Raw genomic sequence first — 20,842 nt, 5'->3', positions numbered from 1 at the left:
ACACTGAATCGTCAGAAGGTCGAAAAGCCAGAAACCTGCATTATAAGAAGGTAACAAACGAAACCAAAGATATGAAAACTGTCATTCCAACTGCGATAAAAAATTAGCTCTACAAATTAAGTAAGACAGGCTTGCTTGGAATTAATACAACGAATATATCATAACATCCGGCTTCCCGTTAGGTAATTTTCTTTCAAGTATAAAGGGAAAGTAGACAGATGAAGGTGTTTGCTGTACACAATGGCAATCATGTTCGGGTTACCAAATCCAGAGCGACACCATATCCTCCCCAATTCATTCAGTGGGTGATACAAGTCATTCACTGGCATTCACCCACCAGGTACTTTCGTTTGTATAAACGTATTATTTATTATGGCATTTCTCTTTCTCTCTCTCTCTCCACATGCTATGTATTCCAACTATTTGATTTGTAATATAAGAGCCCGAAAACTTTATCGTCAGCTGACAAAAAGAACAATCCCCTTCAGTGATGGGGAGCTCACCCTCGGTCTTCTGCCTCTTAAAGGGCCTTTATATTTTGACATTTCTGATTCTTTGGTGTTCTGACTTTTTGCCTTTTTTTACTTTCGTCTTCTGACGGCCCTGCCTTGTGACTTTTCAGGCTTTGGCTTTCGGCTTAGTGAAGTTAGGCGTTTGGATTTTTCAGGCTTTTTTGCTTTCGGCACGTGTGCAGCTTCGGGACTATTCAATTATATCCGGTTTCTTTTAAACATCAGTTTATCATCAGTTTAGAAGCATCAGTTTATTCGGAATTCGAACATGGATTTTCTATTTGATTCAGAAGTGGAATAGGATACACAATTACTCGCTTTGGTATTCAAAATGTTCGAATATTCACATTGTCCTAGTAAAGAGTCAATGTCGGAAGTCAACCAGTACACGAGTACCAAAAGTGAATGCTCCTCGCGTGCATTTAACCAGGGGAACATTTTTTTTCCGGGGGCATTTCTGTTGGAGAGGTTTCTTCCGGGGACATTTCGAGGCAAGCAACCCTGAAGGTCTTTATTCTTATTATTATCGACTTTTGAAAATCTTTGCTGCTACACCTACGGATGCAACTATGCCTGCAGCACCGACAGCGGGAGCTGCACCTGTAGCCAGAGCTGCAATTCCAAGTACGGCTAGAGTTGCACTGGTGGCTCCTAAAAATGTAGCACGTCCAATCATAAAGGCTTGTTTTGCATCGATGTCAGACACATATACTCCCAGTCTTCTGAGTACAGTTTTGACCCACTGCTGGCAGTTGTTGTGGAGAGTGTCATACTTCTCGCTATTCTTGTTCATGTCGTCCACCACTTCTCTGATTTCTTCTTTCGAGGTACAAACACCATCCTTCAATAGTTTCTGCGTGTAAAGTGAGACAGGTCATTACTAGGATTCTCAGAAAAAAAACACAAAAAGCGCAGCATGTGCAGAACTTACACGCCGACGAGTGCTGCATTCTATATTTACTGGAGTTTTATAAGTAATGGAAATCTGACATGAAGGGGGCTTGTAACTTCGCCAAAAGTAATGCCTAAAGCTAATAATTTGCATTGATGTGAACCTCTGTTCCAAGCTTCGGAGACATCTTTGAAGAGCTACACTCTAAATCTTTTCACACCTTTAAAGGTGTAACAACGTGCATGGCGCACGCCTTTTTAGGTGTAATTTTGGTAACATCATAATGGAGCACGGTTTCGCACAAATTTTCTTTACTCGAGTGTTGTCTGTCCTCCAAAAATTCAGTCTTGCAACATCTCAACATTGTTCGACAGTATTGTAGACACTTGCGCGTGCTCGATTATCGATAGCGATGCATATATGCATTAGCTCGTACCTACGATATCCAAGACATAATGAAAGCAAGATTTGCACTGACACTTGATCTTTAGTAATGCTTTCCAAATTTTGTAAAATATCATCCTGGAGATGCAATGTTACGCAACCAGGTTGAATGTTCATAGCGCACACCTTTAAAGGTGTGAAAAAGTTTACAGTGTAGTGCATAAAGAACATTCGGTGTACAAAAATTTAGAACGAGCATGCTGAAACGACACTCGCTACAACACGACAAAACACAAACGACACTCGCTACGTGCAACGCAGAACGACTCAAATGCAATAGCACGTCATTCAACGTTTTGGGGGACGGAGGACTGAGGAAGCATGTTACGTGCACCCCACTTCAGCTCATTGGAGGATAGAAATATGAAAAAGTTCGGAGGTTCTCTGCAGAGTGTTGATGCGTACGGTTCCGGTTCTTTTTTTTTTTTTTTGCAATGTTGAAATCGAATTATAATAATAATTGGGTGTTTACGTCGCGAGACAACTGAGATCATGAGCGACGCCACAGCGGTCGGTCTGTGGATTGCTTTTGCCCACCTGAGGGTTCTTTAACGTGCGATGAAAGCTCATCACACGGCACCCCGTATTTAACGTCCCTCGCGGAAGACGGCGTGTCTAAGCAACTGGTACCCTGCCACCAAGTTGCTGCCGTCCTCGGCCGGGTTCGAACCCGCGGAAATCGAATTATGTATTACCTACATGGAAAACACGAACAGATGTACTTTTCTTTTTTTTTAAAGATATAAGCCAATGGAAGCAACGGAAGTGAAAATTTACTGCATCAAAAAAAAAAAAAAAAAGGAAAAGAAAAGGCGAGCAGGAAGGCACTCGTGAGCTTCATAAAATGTTTGTGCGTCCTATTCGTGTCTGTCGTGTTATGCATATTATTGGGTAAGACCACGGTGAAAGATATCCTTATCCTTATCTTACACCGTGGGTAAGACCGTCATCACATATCATCATCATAGGGGAAGGAAGTAGCGCGCTACAGCATGGCGGACGATTTCCAGACATATTTCTCCGTTGACGGCACTCTAGAAAGACTGAAGTAAAGATAACAGAAGGACCTGTCTGAAAACACCCCCAAGCAGCACGATGTACTGAAAGTCGAGTGCAATAGGGGTGGACGGGGTACGTGGAAGGCCTTGAACAGACTTGTGAAGCTGAAGTACACTGATAAGACACATACCGACCACCCCTACTGCACTCGACTTTCAGTACATCGTGCTGCTTGGGACTCGAGGTGAGTGAGGAACAGATAGCACGGAAACGTATCAGTTGCACCACGTATGGCAAGAGCTTATACTTGTCGATAGCGCGACCGTTTATCACGAGGAAAATTCATTTCATAACCCCAATGACCTTGAATTGGAGTAATTCAGACCTAACTCGTTCGGCAGGAGCAAACCTGAAAAGTAAACTCACCACTTGTTAACATTACACAATAATAACGCAAAATTCATAACAAAATGAGGAGCAGGCTCCATCTGTTCAAGTGTCTACAGCAGCCATTTATTAGGAATTTAGAAGCGCGTGTAACATTCCGGTTACAGCGGTTTGCACGTTGCCATTGTCACGTTGATGTGAATTGTGTTTTGGATTTGTTTTATTAGCATAGTGTTTTTTACTTAGATATATTTAGATCGTGGAAGTACGTTTAGGTGTCCAGTCTTTAAAATGTAAATAAGCCTTCATCAGCTTGCCTGCAGCGTTGGGGTGAAGTTCGCCATCATCATACGCGCAATGTAATCCGAGGAACTAGTACTCCTTTTCTTCTCTATTTATTTCTATTACTTTTTTAGTTTTTTATACCAAGCCAACACAGAGTTTGGCTGAAGGTTGGTTTGGCTTGGTTGGTTTGGCTGAACACTGGCACACGGCTGTCGTGTGCTTGCATGTCTCTCACATTCCCGCAGCGCAGGACACTCGCTGCTTGCTATTTCGGCCTCGCAACCGGTAAACATGAAATTCACCTTCACGAAATGGGGTTGATCAAACACGCCGGAACTTCGCAAATAATACGCGACAACTATAGCCTTCTCTTTGGACAACCCGGTTACGCCTGCCAGAAGTATATGAGCAGCGTTTAATACTCGTTCGCCCTTCAACGCATCGAGGATTAACATTGCAGTTCAGAAATCTCAAAATCGAAACTAAGCGACAACCTGGATTCGTCCGCCATGTTCGAGTTTAGATGCGCCACCTATAGGTCATGAAAAACGCGAATAACTTCAAAGGTGATCGAGAAAAGGTGAAGCCTGCTTTGCGTATTGTCCCCAATTATTCGAAATGAACCAGGGAGAAGGTGAATGAACACACGAAGAAGAAGGAATGAACCACGGGCGGTATTGACACCGCTGGAAAACAATTATGGGGGGAGAATGATATGCGAATAGGAAAGCTTCTTCCGTAACAAGTTCTTGTGTTAGTACCTGGTATAGCGGGCACACCTCAGATTTTTTTTATTTATTAATACTGTAAGCCAATATGTGGCCCAAACAGGAGTGGCATACATGTTTGACACATATTCAACAATGGACAACAAAACAGATCTCAGTAAATTGGCCCATCAAAACACGATCATACACTATATCTATTAAATCAACACCACAAGGCATTCTATTGAGAACAAAAATATAATTGCTCCACGTTACTTATAAAATTACCTGACTCGAAAACACTTCCGGGCAATGAATTCCAATCTTCTATCGTTCGAGGAAAGAAACTATATTTAAATGCATTAGTTTTTGCGAAAATTGGTGCTAGCATTTGTTCCCGCTGACTGTGTCGTGTTCTTCTCAACAACGTAGGTTTCAGAGAATTTGGTAAATTTAATGCGACATTTCCCATCAGACCCTTACGAAGAAATAATATCCGACTAATAGTAAAAGTGCGACGACGGTAGCATCCTATTCAGTTTGAGCGGTTGTGAAGTTGGAGAAGGACGAAATGGACGACGCTTACATATAGCGTGAAAAAAAAAAATAAAGAAAGAAAACCGAGCAACTAAAGTGCTTTCGCATTTCAATGTGGCACGTCTAATGTCTTACCATGTGTTTTAGGAGAGGCTCTACATCGCTGTAACTTGTCAGCCTTGCATTCCCAAGGATTTTCTGAGTGGTAGGGTCTTCCTGTCCCTCACACTCTAGAACTGTCCCGTCAGTGAAAATAAAGTAGACAGCCCAGTGCTTAAGCTGCTTCGACTGCCACGGTAAGATGCGTTGAATCCAAATGGGTGCAGTGCTGGGTCTGCAGAAGAGATAAACTTTACACTGCTTCCGCTGAGCCATACTGCTCGTGGCAATCACCGTGTGCGATATCAAAGGAGAATGACAGTGGGAATGAGAGAAGGCACACCTTTTATGCACCGTGAGCGGAGCCCCACGTGACTCGTCTCTATCAAGTGACCTCGTCGCGAAGTCGCTGCTACCCGGCATGTGCGTTCGCGCACCCCAAGCCCTGCTGCGTATATCCGTCTGCTAGTCAGCAGGACGCAGAGGACGCAGAGGCAGAGGGAGGCTAGACGGGTTTTCCCGGATTTCCAAGGTATATCCAAACTGGTAGCGAAAACGAGCGAATATACCAAATTAGACACTTCGGCAGAGCTACCAGCATGAGGCGCGAGCGATCCTGGGAGTTGGTAGTATAGAGCTGCGATCGTAAACCTTTGCAACATGGGCATGGCTTGTGTGTGTAATAACAGGTTATTCATAATTTCAATGTAGGAAAAACTTTCTGCACATATAGGAAACCATCTACCACCCGAGTACATTTCCGTGTCCTGCACCCTTTGCGTATGTGTCACAGTGGGCGTGTTTATCCGTGCATCTCTGGCTGTGTTCCAATACTCAGCGCAGGAGAAGCTGTCTGAGTGGACAGCTAGGTAGACGCCTTATCGACGGAGATTTGGGACAGACTTGCGGACTTGGCGCCGCTATCGCCATCTGTCATGACCCGTAGGAACTTTAATTCCGCATTTGGTTTAAACGCCGCGTAATTCATTTATAAACGCTCAAATAATTAAATAACTTAACTCCGTTGTCGAAGCATTCTTTCTGCGTATCGTTATATTGCAGAACCCCTAGTGATCAGCGAAAATGCCGTCACGGCACATTGCTGTTACGGCGTAGTATTCCAATAAATGCGCGATTCTTGTATTTTCTTGAAGTGTTCCCATCATTCGTATGTGTCTCAGTGGTCCTTGCATTGCACTGTTCTTCACGTTCTGCAAAACTTCGCTCCGCGGCGTATTAACCCTGGGTCCTTAAGGTAGCACAATAAATATATTCCATAAAATATCTCTTTTTCTACTTATTTTTGAACGCCGTAAACGCACCAGACCTAAGAGCATCGATGTGGTCGACAAGCGTCTTAATTTTCGCGGCTGCTGTCAGCGACGACCACTCAGACGCATAGATAGTCTGCATCGATGCAGACTAGGCGAAAGACGCCTGGATAGCAGTCTAGGCGGGAATTGGAACAAAACTTAACATGGCGGTACTTCCGGTTAGACCGCTAGGCAGTCGACTAACCGGGGTATTGGAACGCAGCCTCTGTCTGTATCCGAGCCGTGCGTCCGTGCGTTGTAATACGGAGTTCGTACAATTTTTTGGTTAAACAGGAAGCGACTTTCACATCTCGGAGCTGTAGACCGAGATTTACACGTGTGAACAGATGAATGCAATGCATCCCCTTTTGCTGGCACCGCGAAAAAAAACAAAAAAATCGTCATGGGACGAGCGGCCATGACAGCGTGAGTGTTAGCGGCAATCAGCTGTGCACCAACGACGTCATGTTTTATTGCAATGTACCTATAATGCCACTCACTGAATAAATGCAAACGTCTAATCATTACGTGTACGTATAGCTCTAGGTGAGAAATGGACATCGCAAGTTCCTTCCCCAAGTGGCGGTCCCACCCCGTCCCTTCTTGTGCGCGACTGGTATGTAGCCCTAAAGGGTGCGCCTACCTGAATACCCTTTTTCTTTTCCATATGTTGAATCTTTGTTCACTGTAAATATATGTAAATCGCGTATGCTAGATAGGTAAGGTAGATAATGTAGATAATCTCTCGAGTGCAAAAGGAACACAAAAAAGACACTACAAGGTAGCGTCGCAAAAAAACCACCATCAAGAAAAGTTCTCGAACTTTTATCCGAACAGCATAATAAAGGTTAGCAGAGCATTGTAATGGCAGACCTCAAAAAAAAAAAAAAAAAGAAGAAGAAGAAGCGAGCAAAAGTAAAATGAAAAGGGACCATTAAGTAGGAAAACAAAACAATCAACTGCTGATTTAAAACGGAAGTGCTTCTTATAGAACAAATTCTTTTTGACGTCGTAACTGGTGTCAGTCATCGCTTTGCCAGGAACAATTTCGTCTTACGATCGCATTCACCCATTCTCTGCAACTGCGTTGCATGTTAAAACGGAGCGCCTCTCACACGAAGCGTAAGCTCTGAACGCGCCTGCGTCTGATTGTCATTAGCGCATGATAACTGGCCCAAAATAGGGCTGCTGCCAAGTTTATATGTACGATATACAGTACATAGCGCGCGAGTTACACAGTTTTACATGCTACCTTACGCTTCACAGCACAGCCCATTTCCCAGTATTTAGTTTCATAACCCTTAACTCTACGTGCACATAGAACCTGCGACGATACACAAACACGTACACACGAAGAATTAACCACAATGGCTACTCCTATTGCAGACAGCTGAGCTACAACTGGCTCTCTTCTGGGCACGGCAGGTGGCGCCCCTGGTGGGCGCTCCGCGCGCAAACACAGCACTTCCGCTCCTCGAGCCGCGGACGTAAGTCCCATAGGCAAACGGGCTAGTGTTATGGTCGTGCGCGTCACCGACGAAGAAACAACGGTCCATGTTTAGTTTAGCGGCGCCGCTCGATTTCAAACTTCTAATCTACATACCTGGATGGAATTTTGCATGGTGCATCGTAATCCAAAATAATCAAGCGGCGGTCGGTTCCACAAATTCCTCCAGAGATCAGTTTCCCCGGGAAAGTTTCGGCAGCGGCGACCAGGGGCGCCGCTGCCGCTGCATGCATGCTGGGAAGAGTGCGAGGCGTGCGTAAGCTGTCATAGGTAAACAATGGGCGCATGGAGATGACATGGTCGCCGCTGCTGAACTTTCCCGGGGAAACTGATCTCTGGAGGAATTTGTGGATTTTCTTCTGAGAAGTCGCAGCTGCGCTCGCACTCCCACTGGCCGCCGCCATCTTGTTTATCGATGTCAATCGGTCGTGCTCGCCGAATGCAACGAAACGACTCAGAGCGAGTGGGTCGTTAGAACGAAATCGCGCGTCCTACGACTCGCTCACCGATTCGTACGGCGCATGCGCGACGTTTGAGTCGGTCGTTTCGGTCGGAGAAAATGGACGCAGTAAAACTCCCTAATAAATTGCAATACGGTCCTAAATTTTCTTCTGCAGGTACATAATGGTATGTAAATGTCAGTGCAGTAAAAATAGTAAAAAGGGGACAGTCGACTTATTCCCTTATTGCATACTGAGGTTCAATTATAACGGCGCTCTCGCTACCTTTATTCAGGATGCCCTCCATATGCTATACAGACGATTGCTTCTTCGACCTTCTCCCCCAGCTGGATAATGTAGACCAGGAATAACTGTGAGCCCCGTTATCCTATACCACGAGCTTGATGAATGTCGACCCAGTCTCGAGTTATGTGACTTCGCCAGTCCAGCTAGATGATTTTGCACTGGAATTCTACCGTACTTGTTCGTCAGTTCTGCGGAATTTTTTTTCCCGTCAGTCGGCGATGACATTAATGACCAGCACTACAACCCGACGTATTTCACTTTTGGTCGAATCATTCTCGTGCCCAAAAAGGAGCGGAGACATGTCGAGCCCGTCTTCAGGCTTGCAGTTACCCTTTTGAACGTTAGATGACAAATATTTTTATGTATGTCGTACAGGGTTGCGGAGTTGCCACTCCGGAGTTGGAATGATTCCGGAATCATTCCAGATTTAGCAGAGCCCGGAATGGAATTGAAATGGAATGTTGGGAACTGTCCTAGGAATGGGGATGGAATGGTCTGGTTGCCCCGGTGGCAGTTTTGGTTTCAAAGTGCTGGGGGTTTCTGCCCTCGCGCCCTTTGCACCGCACCTGGACACAGTGAAACAACCTTGTCTCTGTGCTCTTTCCGTGCTTGGTAATGTCAATCTCCTCTAGCACTTACGGACTTGTCACCGGTCCTTTTCTTTTATTGAGGGTGGTGGTGATGGCGGTAGGGCTTGCCGTTGTCGGCCTCACGTATGCGGGCAACGTCACGACTGACGCCCTGGGGGAATGTGCGTCCTGGGCCGACTTCTAAGGGAACTGTGCCGACATATGTCTGAAAGCGTCTGAGGAAAACCCAGGAAAAACCCCAGACAGCACAGCCGGCACCGGGATTCGAACCCGGGTACCTCCCAGTCTCGACGTGACATGGCCAGCACGCTAACCACTGAGCCACGGGAGCTGGTTTTTATTGAGGGAATTAACGAAACGGAATTGGGTTGCCAAGCCATTCCAGGAGTGGGAAATGACCGTACTTTTTTTATTCCGAGGAACTGAAAGGAATGGAATTATCGCAAATCCCCATTCCTCGGAATGGAATTGAAACGGAATAGGACACCCCATTCCGCAACCCTGATGTCGTAGCCCATCGTCTCAGCAATGCGTCAGCTCAGGTTATCCAACGCGGAATGTATCATGCTCGAATGCATCGAGGCTTGCGCTGCATTGTGTCTTTCTGTGCATTCCAGTCTCAGGACAGTTATTTGACACAACGTATTTCTGCCATAGCGGGTACCCGTGACTTGCTTCGGTATGTCAGTTTGCGTGGTACTAGTGGTCCTGTTGTTTCGCTGAACCACAGCAATGCCCTTGACAGGCAACGTTGTAGCAGGTGAGGCAATTAAACGCAGAGGGCCAAACGCAACAACCCTCGCACGCTCAGTCGGGTACCTTTTCTTCAATTGCCATCATTCAGTTCCTTTGACAGGGGTCTGCACACCTTTTTATTCTGCCTCCTGAGTAAGTTTACGCGCTACCTCGTGAGTTTTGCTCAGTCATCGAAAACATTTATAGTTCGCATACACGAGTAACTTATTTTTTTAAAGCGCCACTCCGGACTCGGATAACAGCGGTTATTTTATTTAGCCCATAAAAAGAAGGTGCCTCAAGGATTCTATACGCGAAAGTTGAACCCTGTTTACGAACGTTGCGCATTTCAATCAATTTTTGAAGATCTGCTAAGCCTCCAGAAGTTTCGATGGCGCGAGGAGCGGGTGACGTAATGGTAATGCCACAAGTTGCAATGATGTGATCATGTTCTGGAGAGGGCACTCATCTCCTAGCAACGACAGCGGCGTCCGGGAGGGTCACGTGACGTTGATCGAAGGAGGGGATGGGAGAGATGTCTTCTCCCTCCTTGTGTTTTCTCGAAGGTCGGAGCGGTACGATGGTACGTCACGCGTGGGGCTCCGCTAACGGAGTGCAGAAAGTGAGCCCCCCTGGTAGACGCGACGGGCAACAACGTTGCCAGATGAGAGCCGGGCGCTCTATCGGAGCCTAACACGACATCACAGTTATCAAAAACGAAGATTAATTTTCTCTAGCTTTCGCAACGCGTAGAGCCGAAATATTTTGCAGGAATGTAAAGTGAGACAAGAAAATTTGTACGCCATAACTTTGGTAGGATTCTGAAGACACGAGATTTAGTCCGTAGTGGCACTCTATATGGTACGTGAAGGTCCCCTTCTCAGGGCCGCCTGTGGCATGCGTCAGCGATATTTTGTGTGTTCCCCTTGCTTGATATTTTTGTGTGCCATCTGTTTGCTCACCGAAACGTTTGTGGACTTCTCATTTCAGGGAATGGTTCAGTCAAAACTGATGCACGTGCAGATGAGATTACCACTTTATTTCTGTCATGATGATGGTGTAATGACTTTTATCTTCTTTTTTTTTATCACAGGTTACCCAGCGTGATGATGGCTGCGCATTTCCGACAACGATTCCCCATGGACAAAAATAAACATTCCAGTAGAACGCAAAGATCTTGACATTAGCCAGTGATGATGATAATGGTGATTTGATAAAGTTGCCTCTCATAAAATTCTGAATCGTGCGCCGGAATAAACAGAAAATGATGACAGTCCGTGCCGGAAAAAAAAAATGCCACATTTGATCTAAAAATAAAAAAAAGACCATCCCTCCCCTACTTTAGTAGTCACCTAAAAACGCGCAACTCGAAATGAGATCTCAGTATCCAGTGCCAGCGGTCCCAGAGCGCGTGACCTACAGTAACGGGTGATGCTTTATGTGGTGACGTTCTGGAGGTTGACATTCTGCCGATGTGGGTGCAGGGTCCATCCTAAAATAATGCATCGAAATCGAATACCGCATACAAAGTTGGCAAGTTTCGGAAAGGCTGAGCGAGAGAAGCATGCATTTTATAGAACTGGAAAGCCCTATAGAGGGACACTAAAATGTGAAAACGAGTTCACTTCAAATTATGTTGCAGGCTATGTTAATTGCGTACTTGTTATCGTAATTTAAGACCTTTGATCCCGGTATGGAGCTACGATCGCAATTTAACCGGACTTTTTCTTGCTTCGGCATTAGGCAGTGAACGTCGTTTCAGCTCGCGCATCGCTGGTTTTAGTCACGACCTACTAGATTATAACGACCATGTCACAATCAGAAAACCCTATGAGGAGCCTGTCCGCACGATCCGCCAGGGGCGCTACTGATCGGCACAACACGATTGGACGATGGAAATTTGAATTCTGAACGCGCAGAAGCGTGTGTACGACTACCGCAGCAGACGACAGCGATAGCCCCTATGAAAACGCGTAGAATGATGATGATGATAATCAACCTCAGAATGAAACATCTGTGGAACGTACACCGCTTGTACAGAAATACTAAGGTAAGCTGAAGTACAAAGTATTGTAGAAGTTGAGTATTGTGTTGTTGTTGTAGGAGTTGAATAACTGGGACGATCAGAAGCGCCAGCGCTACCTTCCAAAAATGCGGCGCATAGAAGGGGTGCGCCTGACGTGGTCGTTATACTCTAGTAGGTCGTGGTTTTAGTTCATGCTGCGCGTGCACGCCATGGAGCAGTCCCGGTGGAAAACATACACTCTTAAAAATGAACTTCACCGCAAAGCACGTTCCTAGCCAACCATCATCTCGAATGATATCGTTATCTGCCCTGATTTGTTGAAAACGGGAGGCGTACGCCTCTTTTGTGACAATTATGAACAGCATAAGTGTCACAAAAAAGGCGTACGCCTCCCGTTTTCAACAAACCAAGGCACATAACGATATCAATTGAGATGATGGTTGGCTAGGAGTGTGCTATGCGGTGAAGTTCATTTCTAAGAGTGCAGAGCGGAGCGGCGTCGCTGTCTGAAAGACGTGAAGATAAATGTTGTCAGTGGAACATTCGCGAGAATTGGTGTGGACTACAATTCAGTGAATCGGTATTGAAAAAAGCAGCAGTGCGCATCATACCGCACATATACGGAACTCTACGATAGGACCCGTTCCAAATCCGCATTGCCACGATAGGTAAGCGCGCGCTTCTCCTGCTGTCTCATTGGATGCCGCCAATCTTTGCCTCCTGGTGGTGGTGGTGGTGGTGATGGCGATAGGGCTTGCCGTTGTCGGCCTCACGTATGTGGGCAACGTCACGACTGACGCCCTGGGGGAATGTGCTTCCTGGGCCGACTTCTAAGGCCTGGCCTGTCTCCTGGCCTCCCTTGCCTACATTCGTTGCCACCAATGACGGCTCTGCTTTTCATTGCGTTTTTCTTCTAAGCGGTAGCGCTGTGTGAGCTAATTTTGCGCACGAACTTTCATTTGAGAGCAAGTTGTTTTTGCATTTTAGTGCCCCTTTAAAGGTTTCTGGTAATAAGAGCAATGTACAATACACTTACAAAAGACGGGGTCTGAAGCTCCGTGCGTTCCTGTAAAAAAAAAAAGAAAAAAAGTGACTGAAAGAAATTGCATATAGTAGGCAGACGAGCTGTAGAAATCCATCGACGAAAAAAAGTCTGGTGACCTCTCTGTTTTTCTTTTTGTGTGACCTCTCCGTCATTCAAGTTCAAGCTTTTTTTTTTTTCGATGGAAGAGTGAGAATGATCAAAGGTGGAGCAAGTTAAAATTCACTTTTTTTATTTTCTATTGCACCAGCGTAGAGATAATTCCCCAGCTTTTTAAAGCACGGTCTAAACAACGCTTCAAACGTGTCCAAACATTGCGTGCGGTAGCCTTTTTTCCTTACTCAAACGCGCAAAACCGACGTCGCCGGGTGTCGTAAAATGATTCGCTCTCCAGTTCTCGCCAGGGTGTTGGTTTGGGTTAGCTTTAAGAAACATAAAATGGGGATTTTAGCTTCACTAGTGTAACGCCCGCAACTCCACATCACTTGTACCAGTTACTTTGGTGTTAGTTTTGCCGAGGACGCCAGCAACTTGGTGGCAGGGTACAAGTTGCTTAGACACGACGTCTTCCGCGAGGGACGTTAAATACGGGGTGCTGTGTGGTGAGCTTCCATTGCACGTTAAAGAACCCTCAGGTGGGCAAAAGCAATCCACAGACCGACCGCTGTGGACGGCGTCGCTCATGGTCTCTGTTGTCTCGCGACGTAAACTCCCAATTATTGCATAATGTAAAACCCCGAGACCAGGGAACACGAAAGGACAGACACAAACACGAAGTCTTCGTGTTTGTGTCTGTCCTTTCGTGTTCCCTACACCCTTAAAAATGAACTTCACCACATAGCACGCTCCTAGCCAACCATCACCCCGAATGACAACGTTCTCGCCCTAGATTTGTTGAAAACGGGAGGAGGAGCCTATTTTGTGCCATTATGCACGGCACAAAATAGGCTCCTCCTCCCGTTTTCAACAAATCAGGGGCGAGAACGTTGTCATTCGGGTTGGTGGTTGGCTCGGAGCGTGCTATGTGGTGAAGTTCATTTTTAAGAGTGTGGTCTCGGGGTTTTACATTATGCATCATCTTCACCAGCTCGTTTGCTTCCTAGCCGTTTTTTTTTCATTCCCAATTATTATTATTATTAGAACGTCGGTGCTGACAACGAGGGCGTTCCTATGGTATGACGACATGCTGGTTCGCTTGTTCGGCTGACTATTGGCGCCATTTTTACGTAGCCTCGATTGTGTGACTCATTGGGTCGATCGCTAGTATTCTTCGCGGAAAAGGACCTCTACAGGTGAACATATCATAGCGGAACGTCCCGGAAACGTTCACGCGAGGAGGTTGCCCTGCATGCCCCTCCACGTGGACCCGGGCTCGACACGTCACGACAAAATGCAGAGCACTCTGGAAGGAAATACGTCGATCTCGAAAGGTAGGGCCCCCTACCGGCATGCATATTTATCTTAGTTACGGTACGAAGCGAACTTGTTTATGAATCGAAATTGAGTATTGCAGCCGTGTGCAGTACATACCAGTGGGTAGGTTGTCATCTGAGACTCCTGCCAGCAGGAGGTCGTAATCCTTTTCTTCCAAATATTTTCCGACAACCTAAAGATCACAGAGGAACAGGTCAAAAATGAACACTTATTGCACTAATTCCATGATAGGCAAGCCTGAGCGATGGGCAAGACACGTAAACAAACATAAACACGAAGGCTCAAAAGCTAGCCTGCATTTACGCCATTCTGTTATTGCACTAAGTTTTGGACTACCCTTCAGAATACGCTGGGAACATCATCGATGTTGCTTGTGTATGCCGTAAGAAAACGTTTACGAGCACCTTGAACCTTGTCTTCCGCTATTTTAAAATTTACTGATATTACACCCGTAAACGTTACTGTTAATAAAACGAAACAACAAAACAAACAAAAGTTGTTAACAAAAGTTACTGTTATCCCTGCATTCTTAAAAATGAGTTTCACTTCATAGCACGCTCCTAGCCAATCATCATTCCGAATGGCAACGTTCCCGCCCCTGATTTGTTGAAAACGGGAGGCCGGGCCTATTATGCACGTGCATAGTGGTACAAAATAGGCCCCGCCCCCGTTTTCAACAAATCAGCTGCGAGAACGTTGTCATTCGGGATGATGGTTGGATAGGAGCATGCTATGCGGTGAAACTCATTTTTAGAGTGTGCGCGAGAAAGGTTCGAAAGGTAACAGACTGGATTAAAAAAAAATTCTTACAAACACAAACTTTTCGGGCAGAACTTTTGCAGAAACGCTGCGGGTGAAAAGTATTTATTTCAACACCGGAAACGGAGTCTTTTCTCCCCCTCAGTTTTTCTGCAAAACTCATGAGGTACAAATGTATGTGTAATTTCTTCGAACGGCGATATTAGCGTCAGTTTTGTCTAGGAAACTCGAACGAGCCTTATGAGAGAGCGACACTCTCGTAGACTGAACATAACACGCGAGATGCATAAAAAATCACTATCTATACATACCGGAATCCTGGTGAGGAACTCGCACCCAAACACAACGAGCAGAATCCCCACCTGTTAAAACAAAAAGGAAATTGAGAGTTTTAGACCATAGCTTCGATTCCACGTATCATCTGCTACATTGAGCTACATTGCAGCGTTTCTGGGGGGGTTGGCTCTTTCGTGATCTAATGCTAAAGTGCACACCGAAATGCCAAGCTGCAAAACGTTTAGTTAATGGTAAAAAAAAAACAAAAAAACGAATCGACGGAGTGACATAGAAGAGGTGATTCCGTCGACGCTGTACGGCACTTTTGCTTCATCGGCTTTCTGCAGGGGTATGCCCAGCGCGCTGCGGAATGTGAACAAGTGACACATCGTGTTATTTTGGTCATCACACAGATCATGAAAGGACGACGCGGAGAACGCAAAGCCAGAATAACAAAAGACAGCTCCGAGCTAAAGCGGGACAAAAAAGGAGGAGACCAATCCGGGGTCTCTCCGCATTGTCACGCTTCTATAGAGAAGGAAAGGGAAATAGCACGCTGCGGTTCCTTTGGCTCATAAATCATGAACGACGTAACGGACGAAACCCGCTCCTTCTGTGTTGCTGTTACGGTAACGGCACCTTTCATCCCGTGAGGGAAAACTTTTTGCACTGCCGTGGCTGTTTAAAAGGTCTGTGACACTTCCCCCATGTTGCGCCCGATAAACGTGAGATACAGTTATATGGAACTGCATTCATTTTTGATTTTTTATTATTTTTTTTTACAGCAAAAGGGGGTAATACACTCTTAGAAATTAACTTCACCGCATAGCACGGTCCTAGCCAACCACCACCTCGAATGATATCATTATCTGACCTGATTTGTTGAAAACGGTAGGTGTAGGCCTTTTTTGTGACAATTATGAACAATATAAGGGTCACAAAAAGGCGGACGCCTCCCGCTTTCAACAAATCAGGGCAGGTAATGGTATCATTCGAGACGATGGTTGGCCAGAAGCGTGCTGTGTGGTGAACTTCATTTTTAAGAGACGCTTTCAGACATATGTCGGCACAGTTCCCTTAGAAGTCGGCCCAGGACGCACATTCCCCCAGGGCGTGAGTCGTGACGTTGCCCACATACGTGAGGCCGACAACGGCAAGCCCTATCACCACCACCACCACCACCATAATTTTTAAGAGTGCAGACGCATGGAAAACAGGCACCGTGGATACTGAAACTCATCGGAATGCGCACCCTAAAAACAGAACTTCACCTCTCAGCGCGATGTGCGCCAACCGTTGCCACGAATGATAGCGTTATCGCTTCTGATTCGAAGAGAGAGGGTGCGCACGCCTTTTTGTGAGAACTTCATATATCAAAATTTCCACGAGAGGGCGTACGCCCTCCTCTTTGTTCGAATCAGATGCGATAACGCCATCATTCGTGAAAAATGCTTGGCGCACACCGTGGTGCGCGGTGCAGTTCTGTTTTTAGAGTGTGACATCACGGCCAGCATCTCCGCCAGTGAGAGGACAGCGGGAGAGGTCACGAGCTTACGAGGAGCCAATAGCAATGGCGAAGAATGAAGAAGAATTTTGCTCATTCGATGTCAGAACTCGGCGCTGAACGGCGTCTTCAAAGGTTTGTATCCTGCCACACTCTTACAAAATTAACTTTACAGCATAACACGCTCATAGCCAACCATCACCTCGAATGATATCGTTACCCACCCCGATTTGTTGAAAACAGGAGGCGTACGCCTTTTCTGTGACAATTATGAACAGCATAAGTGTCACAAAAAAGGCGTACGCCTCCCGTTTCCAACAAATCAGGGCGGACAACGATATCATTCGAGATGATGGTTGGCTAGGAGCGTGTTATGCTGTGAAGTTCATATTTGAGAGTGCAGTTACGGCACGTATAAAAATACTTCGTTTTTTTGTTTTTTTTTTAAACTCCAACACTCCAGCGTGTAGTACAACGTGTGCGTGATGCAATCAGCCGCATTTATGAAAGTGCCACAACCCGCTTAATTGCAACCCTTTATTCCACGACGAAACCCGTGAGAAGACAGAAATTGCCACCCCAGACGTCCGCCGGGGGGGCGCAAAAATGACGGCCGGATGGCAAGGAGTTCACGGTGTTTGGCATCAACGTGCTATGCGGTGAACTTCACCGCATAGCACGCTCTGCGCCAACCATTGCCGCAAATGATAGGGTTATATCGCTTCTGATCCGAGGAGAGAAGGAGGCGTACGCCTTTTTGTGTACAATTTGAATATAAGATAATTGACACAAAAAGGCGTACGCCTCCCTCTCTCCTCGAATCAAGAGTGATAACCCTATGATTCTTGGCAATGGTTGGCGCAGAGCCTGCTATGTGGTGAAGTTCAGTTTTTAGAGTGCACAAACCGATGACAGTGGATCATAAAATGCACGGTGTTCTAAGCCAACGTGCGTACGTGGCACATTAAGTAAAAATTTTCGTTCTCGATCCACATGACAGCCTACAATTTGTAGTTTTTGCCTGTATACCACCTTCCATCAGAATGTTTTGCTATTGCATGCCACTCGGCCACCGCTATTGTTTCGGAATACAACCATCGTCGGAACGTACGGCCAAGAAGGAAGTTTTGTGGTACGGGCGGGGGAGAGGGGGGGGAGGTGCGCGAATCTCGGAGCGTGTCCCGCAGGACCAAAAATAGACGCCGGCCCTGGCAACAGGTATCGGCGAATCGAAAGGAAATCTTACCAAGTAAAAATTGAAAGCCAAGTACAAGAGGGCGAAGATTGTGATGCCAAGTATGACGGCCCAATGGTGTGACAAGTTCGATTCCACGTAGTCAGCCACGAAATACAGGTTAACGATGACGATGCCCAAGGACACCAGACTCATGAATATCTTATTAAACCTGCGTGGAACAAGCGTAACGACAATGGTAGGCAAGGCACCAGCATTTGAAGAAGTACAGTCTTAGAAATTAACTTCACCGCATAGCACGCTCCTAGCCAACCATCACCACGAATGATATCGTTATCTGTCCTGATTTGCTGAAAACGGGAGGCGTACGCCATTTTTGTGACAATTATGAACCGCATAAGTGTCACAAAAAGGCGTACGCCTACCGTTTTGAACAAATCAGGACACATAGCGATATCATTCGAGTTGATTGTTGGCTAGGAGCGTGCTATGCGGTGAAGTTCATTTTTAAGAGTGTATATCAACTTTTGCGAAAACACCATGTGAAAGAGAAAAAAAAAAGAGAGAGAGAGCACTAACATTTGGGTAATAAAGCTGGAAAAGTACCAATATTTGGGCGCCTTAGTTGGGGGTGCGTCAATTATGCGAATGCGTTAATTATGCGAGTAAATACGGTATGCACGTCTGGTACTGACAGACATTTCAAACATGCTGAATAGAATATTTATTTCACTCGTTTACGAAATGTGCATAACATGACCGGCGGTTGCATAACCGGCGGTGCATAACATGACATTAGAGCGTGAGCTTCCCATACACTCTTAAAAATGAACTTCACCACATAGCACGCTCCTAGCCAACCATCACCCCGAATGACAACGTTCTCGCCCTAGATTTGTTGAAAACGGGAGGAGGAGCCTATTTTGTGCTCATTATGCACGGCACAAAATAGGCTCCTCCTCCCGTTTTCAACAAATCTAGGGCGAGAACGTTGTCATTCGGGGCGATGGTTGGCTAGGAGCGTGCTATGTGGTGAAGTTCATTTTTAAGAGTGTACTGCTGAAAAATCTGGAACGTGTATGTTACACGGTTGCCCTCCCTTTGGCCCAGTCTATGGGCCAGAAACACACCCTAGACATGATGGGGGGGGGTCATGTAGGGGGGAAGGCGCGGTCAGCCTGCTCCGGTGTGGGCGTGGGTGTGGGTGGAGTGCAGTGGACATGATGGCCATAGATTATGATATATGAAGAGAAACGACAAGGAAGAAGTGGATTGGATTGTATATAAATAAAAATGTGGAGAGGTGAAGATGTTGTTGATGTTGACGAAAATAAAAATAATAGGGAGAGATCGAAAGGTGAAGAAAGAAGTGGGTTTGTGTACATGTACATGTTGTCATAATTAAGTATATGATTGCGCTGTTTCTTACGTATTTTTAATTTCATCCTTTCAACGTATTTTCATCCTTTCCCACTTTTCCAGCTTTTCGTATTTCCTTTGCTACAGTTCTACTATACACTCTTAAAAATGAACTTCACCGCATGACACGCTCCTAGCCAACCGTGATCTCGAATGATATCGTTATCTGCCCTGATTTGCCGAAAACGGTAGGCGTACGCCTTTTTTGTGACACTTATGCTGTTCATAATTGTCACAAAAAGGCGTACGCCTCCCGTTTTCAACAAATCAGGGCAGATAACGATATCATTCGAGATGATGGTTGGCTAGAAGCGTGCTATGCGGTGAAGTTCATTTTTAAGAGTGTAGCTCCAATGGGAGCTGGCAGTAAATAAAACATGTGAGAACCGTCGACGAGTTCAGCAGATAAAGTCGGCAAAAAGAAAGGGGGGGGGAATTCACTCACATGCCATTCCTGAAGTCCCCCATGACTCTCTTAGAAGTCGTGAACGTCAACGTGGGGATCAGTGCAAAGGGCAGCTGCAGACTCATGAGCACATTCATCAAGTCGTTCATTGTGGATAGCTCATTGATGTTACCAAAGGCCGCCAACATGACTGTTGGCATAATCGCTATCGACCGAGTGATCAACACTCTCAACCAGCGACTGATCTGGAGATTCAGGAAGCCCTGGAAGGACACACAAACAAAACGTATAGGATACAACGAAGGAGCTTTGTCTGAGCTACCCGGCCACAAGCCTTAATGGAGTCATTATACAGTGTAACCGTGCTAACTATTGACAGAATTTTATATTGGGAAACGCCTCCTTCACCCTCTCACATTTGGAATGAAGGGAAGACGTGTCTCTAAAGAAGCGCAATGAACAAAAAAGAAAAACTGGTGTTCCTTCACAAATTTTTTGCAGACGATCTGTCGAAGGAATTTTTCTTCTGAAAACGGCTACGGCAGCAGGTGACCGAAGGGACCAGATGTTCTCACTGGGACAAATTCGTAGCTTTTATAATTCACAATTTAATTATTAAAAGTTAGTCAGGACCTTGCCTTAGGAGTTTGCGCTCTCCTAAGGAGTAATGTGATGTGATGTGATGTGATAAAGAAAAAAAAATGGGGATGTGAGTTTCGACGAAGTCGAACTGGCTACCCCAGTACACTTACACACAAAAGTGTCCTTCAGCATATGCTATATTGCAATTGATTTCATCTCGAAAAAAGTGATATATATATATACCATGATAGGCAAGCCTGGGCCACCAGCTAGCCTGCATTTACGCCATTCTGTCAATATATATATATTTAAAAATATGTTCGCAGTTAGCTGGGACACACTCTATATGACCATACATCCCAGGCACAGTAGTCACTAGCAACCCACTGGGGCGATGTCTTCATCAGCTTTAAGTAACGAATTATTTGGTGCCGCAAGATAAGACA

General features: G+C 45.7%; 1 protein-coding gene across 2 annotated transcripts in view; it reads right to left on the bottom strand.

Annotated features, from left to right (window-relative positions):
- Window positions 1-744: 744 nt before the first annotated feature.
- The window catches only part of LOC135366538 (natural resistance-associated macrophage protein 2-like), a 63,134-nt gene continuing 43,036 nt past the window's right edge, over window positions 745-20,842 (bottom strand). Inside the window, exons 13-19 of one of the 2 annotated variants that reach the window (XM_064599269.1) lie at window positions 19,854-20,077; window positions 18,041-18,200; window positions 15,326-15,376; window positions 14,352-14,427; window positions 12,816-12,845; window positions 4,899-5,097; window positions 745-1,365 (exon numbers count right to left, since the gene is read on the bottom strand). In XM_064599269.1, coding sequence (XP_064455339.1) covers window positions 4,994-5,097; window positions 12,816-12,845; window positions 14,352-14,427; window positions 15,326-15,376; window positions 18,041-18,200; window positions 19,854-20,077 — 645 coding nt within the window. In that variant the 3' untranslated portion in view covers window positions 745-1,365; window positions 4,899-4,993. Of the gene's footprint in view, window positions 1,366-4,898; window positions 5,098-10,771; window positions 11,246-12,815; window positions 12,846-14,351; window positions 14,428-15,325; window positions 15,377-18,040; window positions 18,201-19,853; window positions 20,078-20,842 lie in introns of those variants that run through there. The other variant, XM_064599270.1, reaches the window with a different exon arrangement.

This window comes from Ornithodoros turicata, chromosome 8 (assembly GCF_037126465.1).
Source record: "Ornithodoros turicata isolate Travis chromosome 8, ASM3712646v1, whole genome shotgun sequence".
Lineage (NCBI taxonomy): Eukaryota > Metazoa > Arthropoda > Arachnida > Ixodida > Argasidae > Ornithodoros > Ornithodoros turicata.
This window is presented reverse-complemented; position numbering and strand designations above follow the sequence as displayed.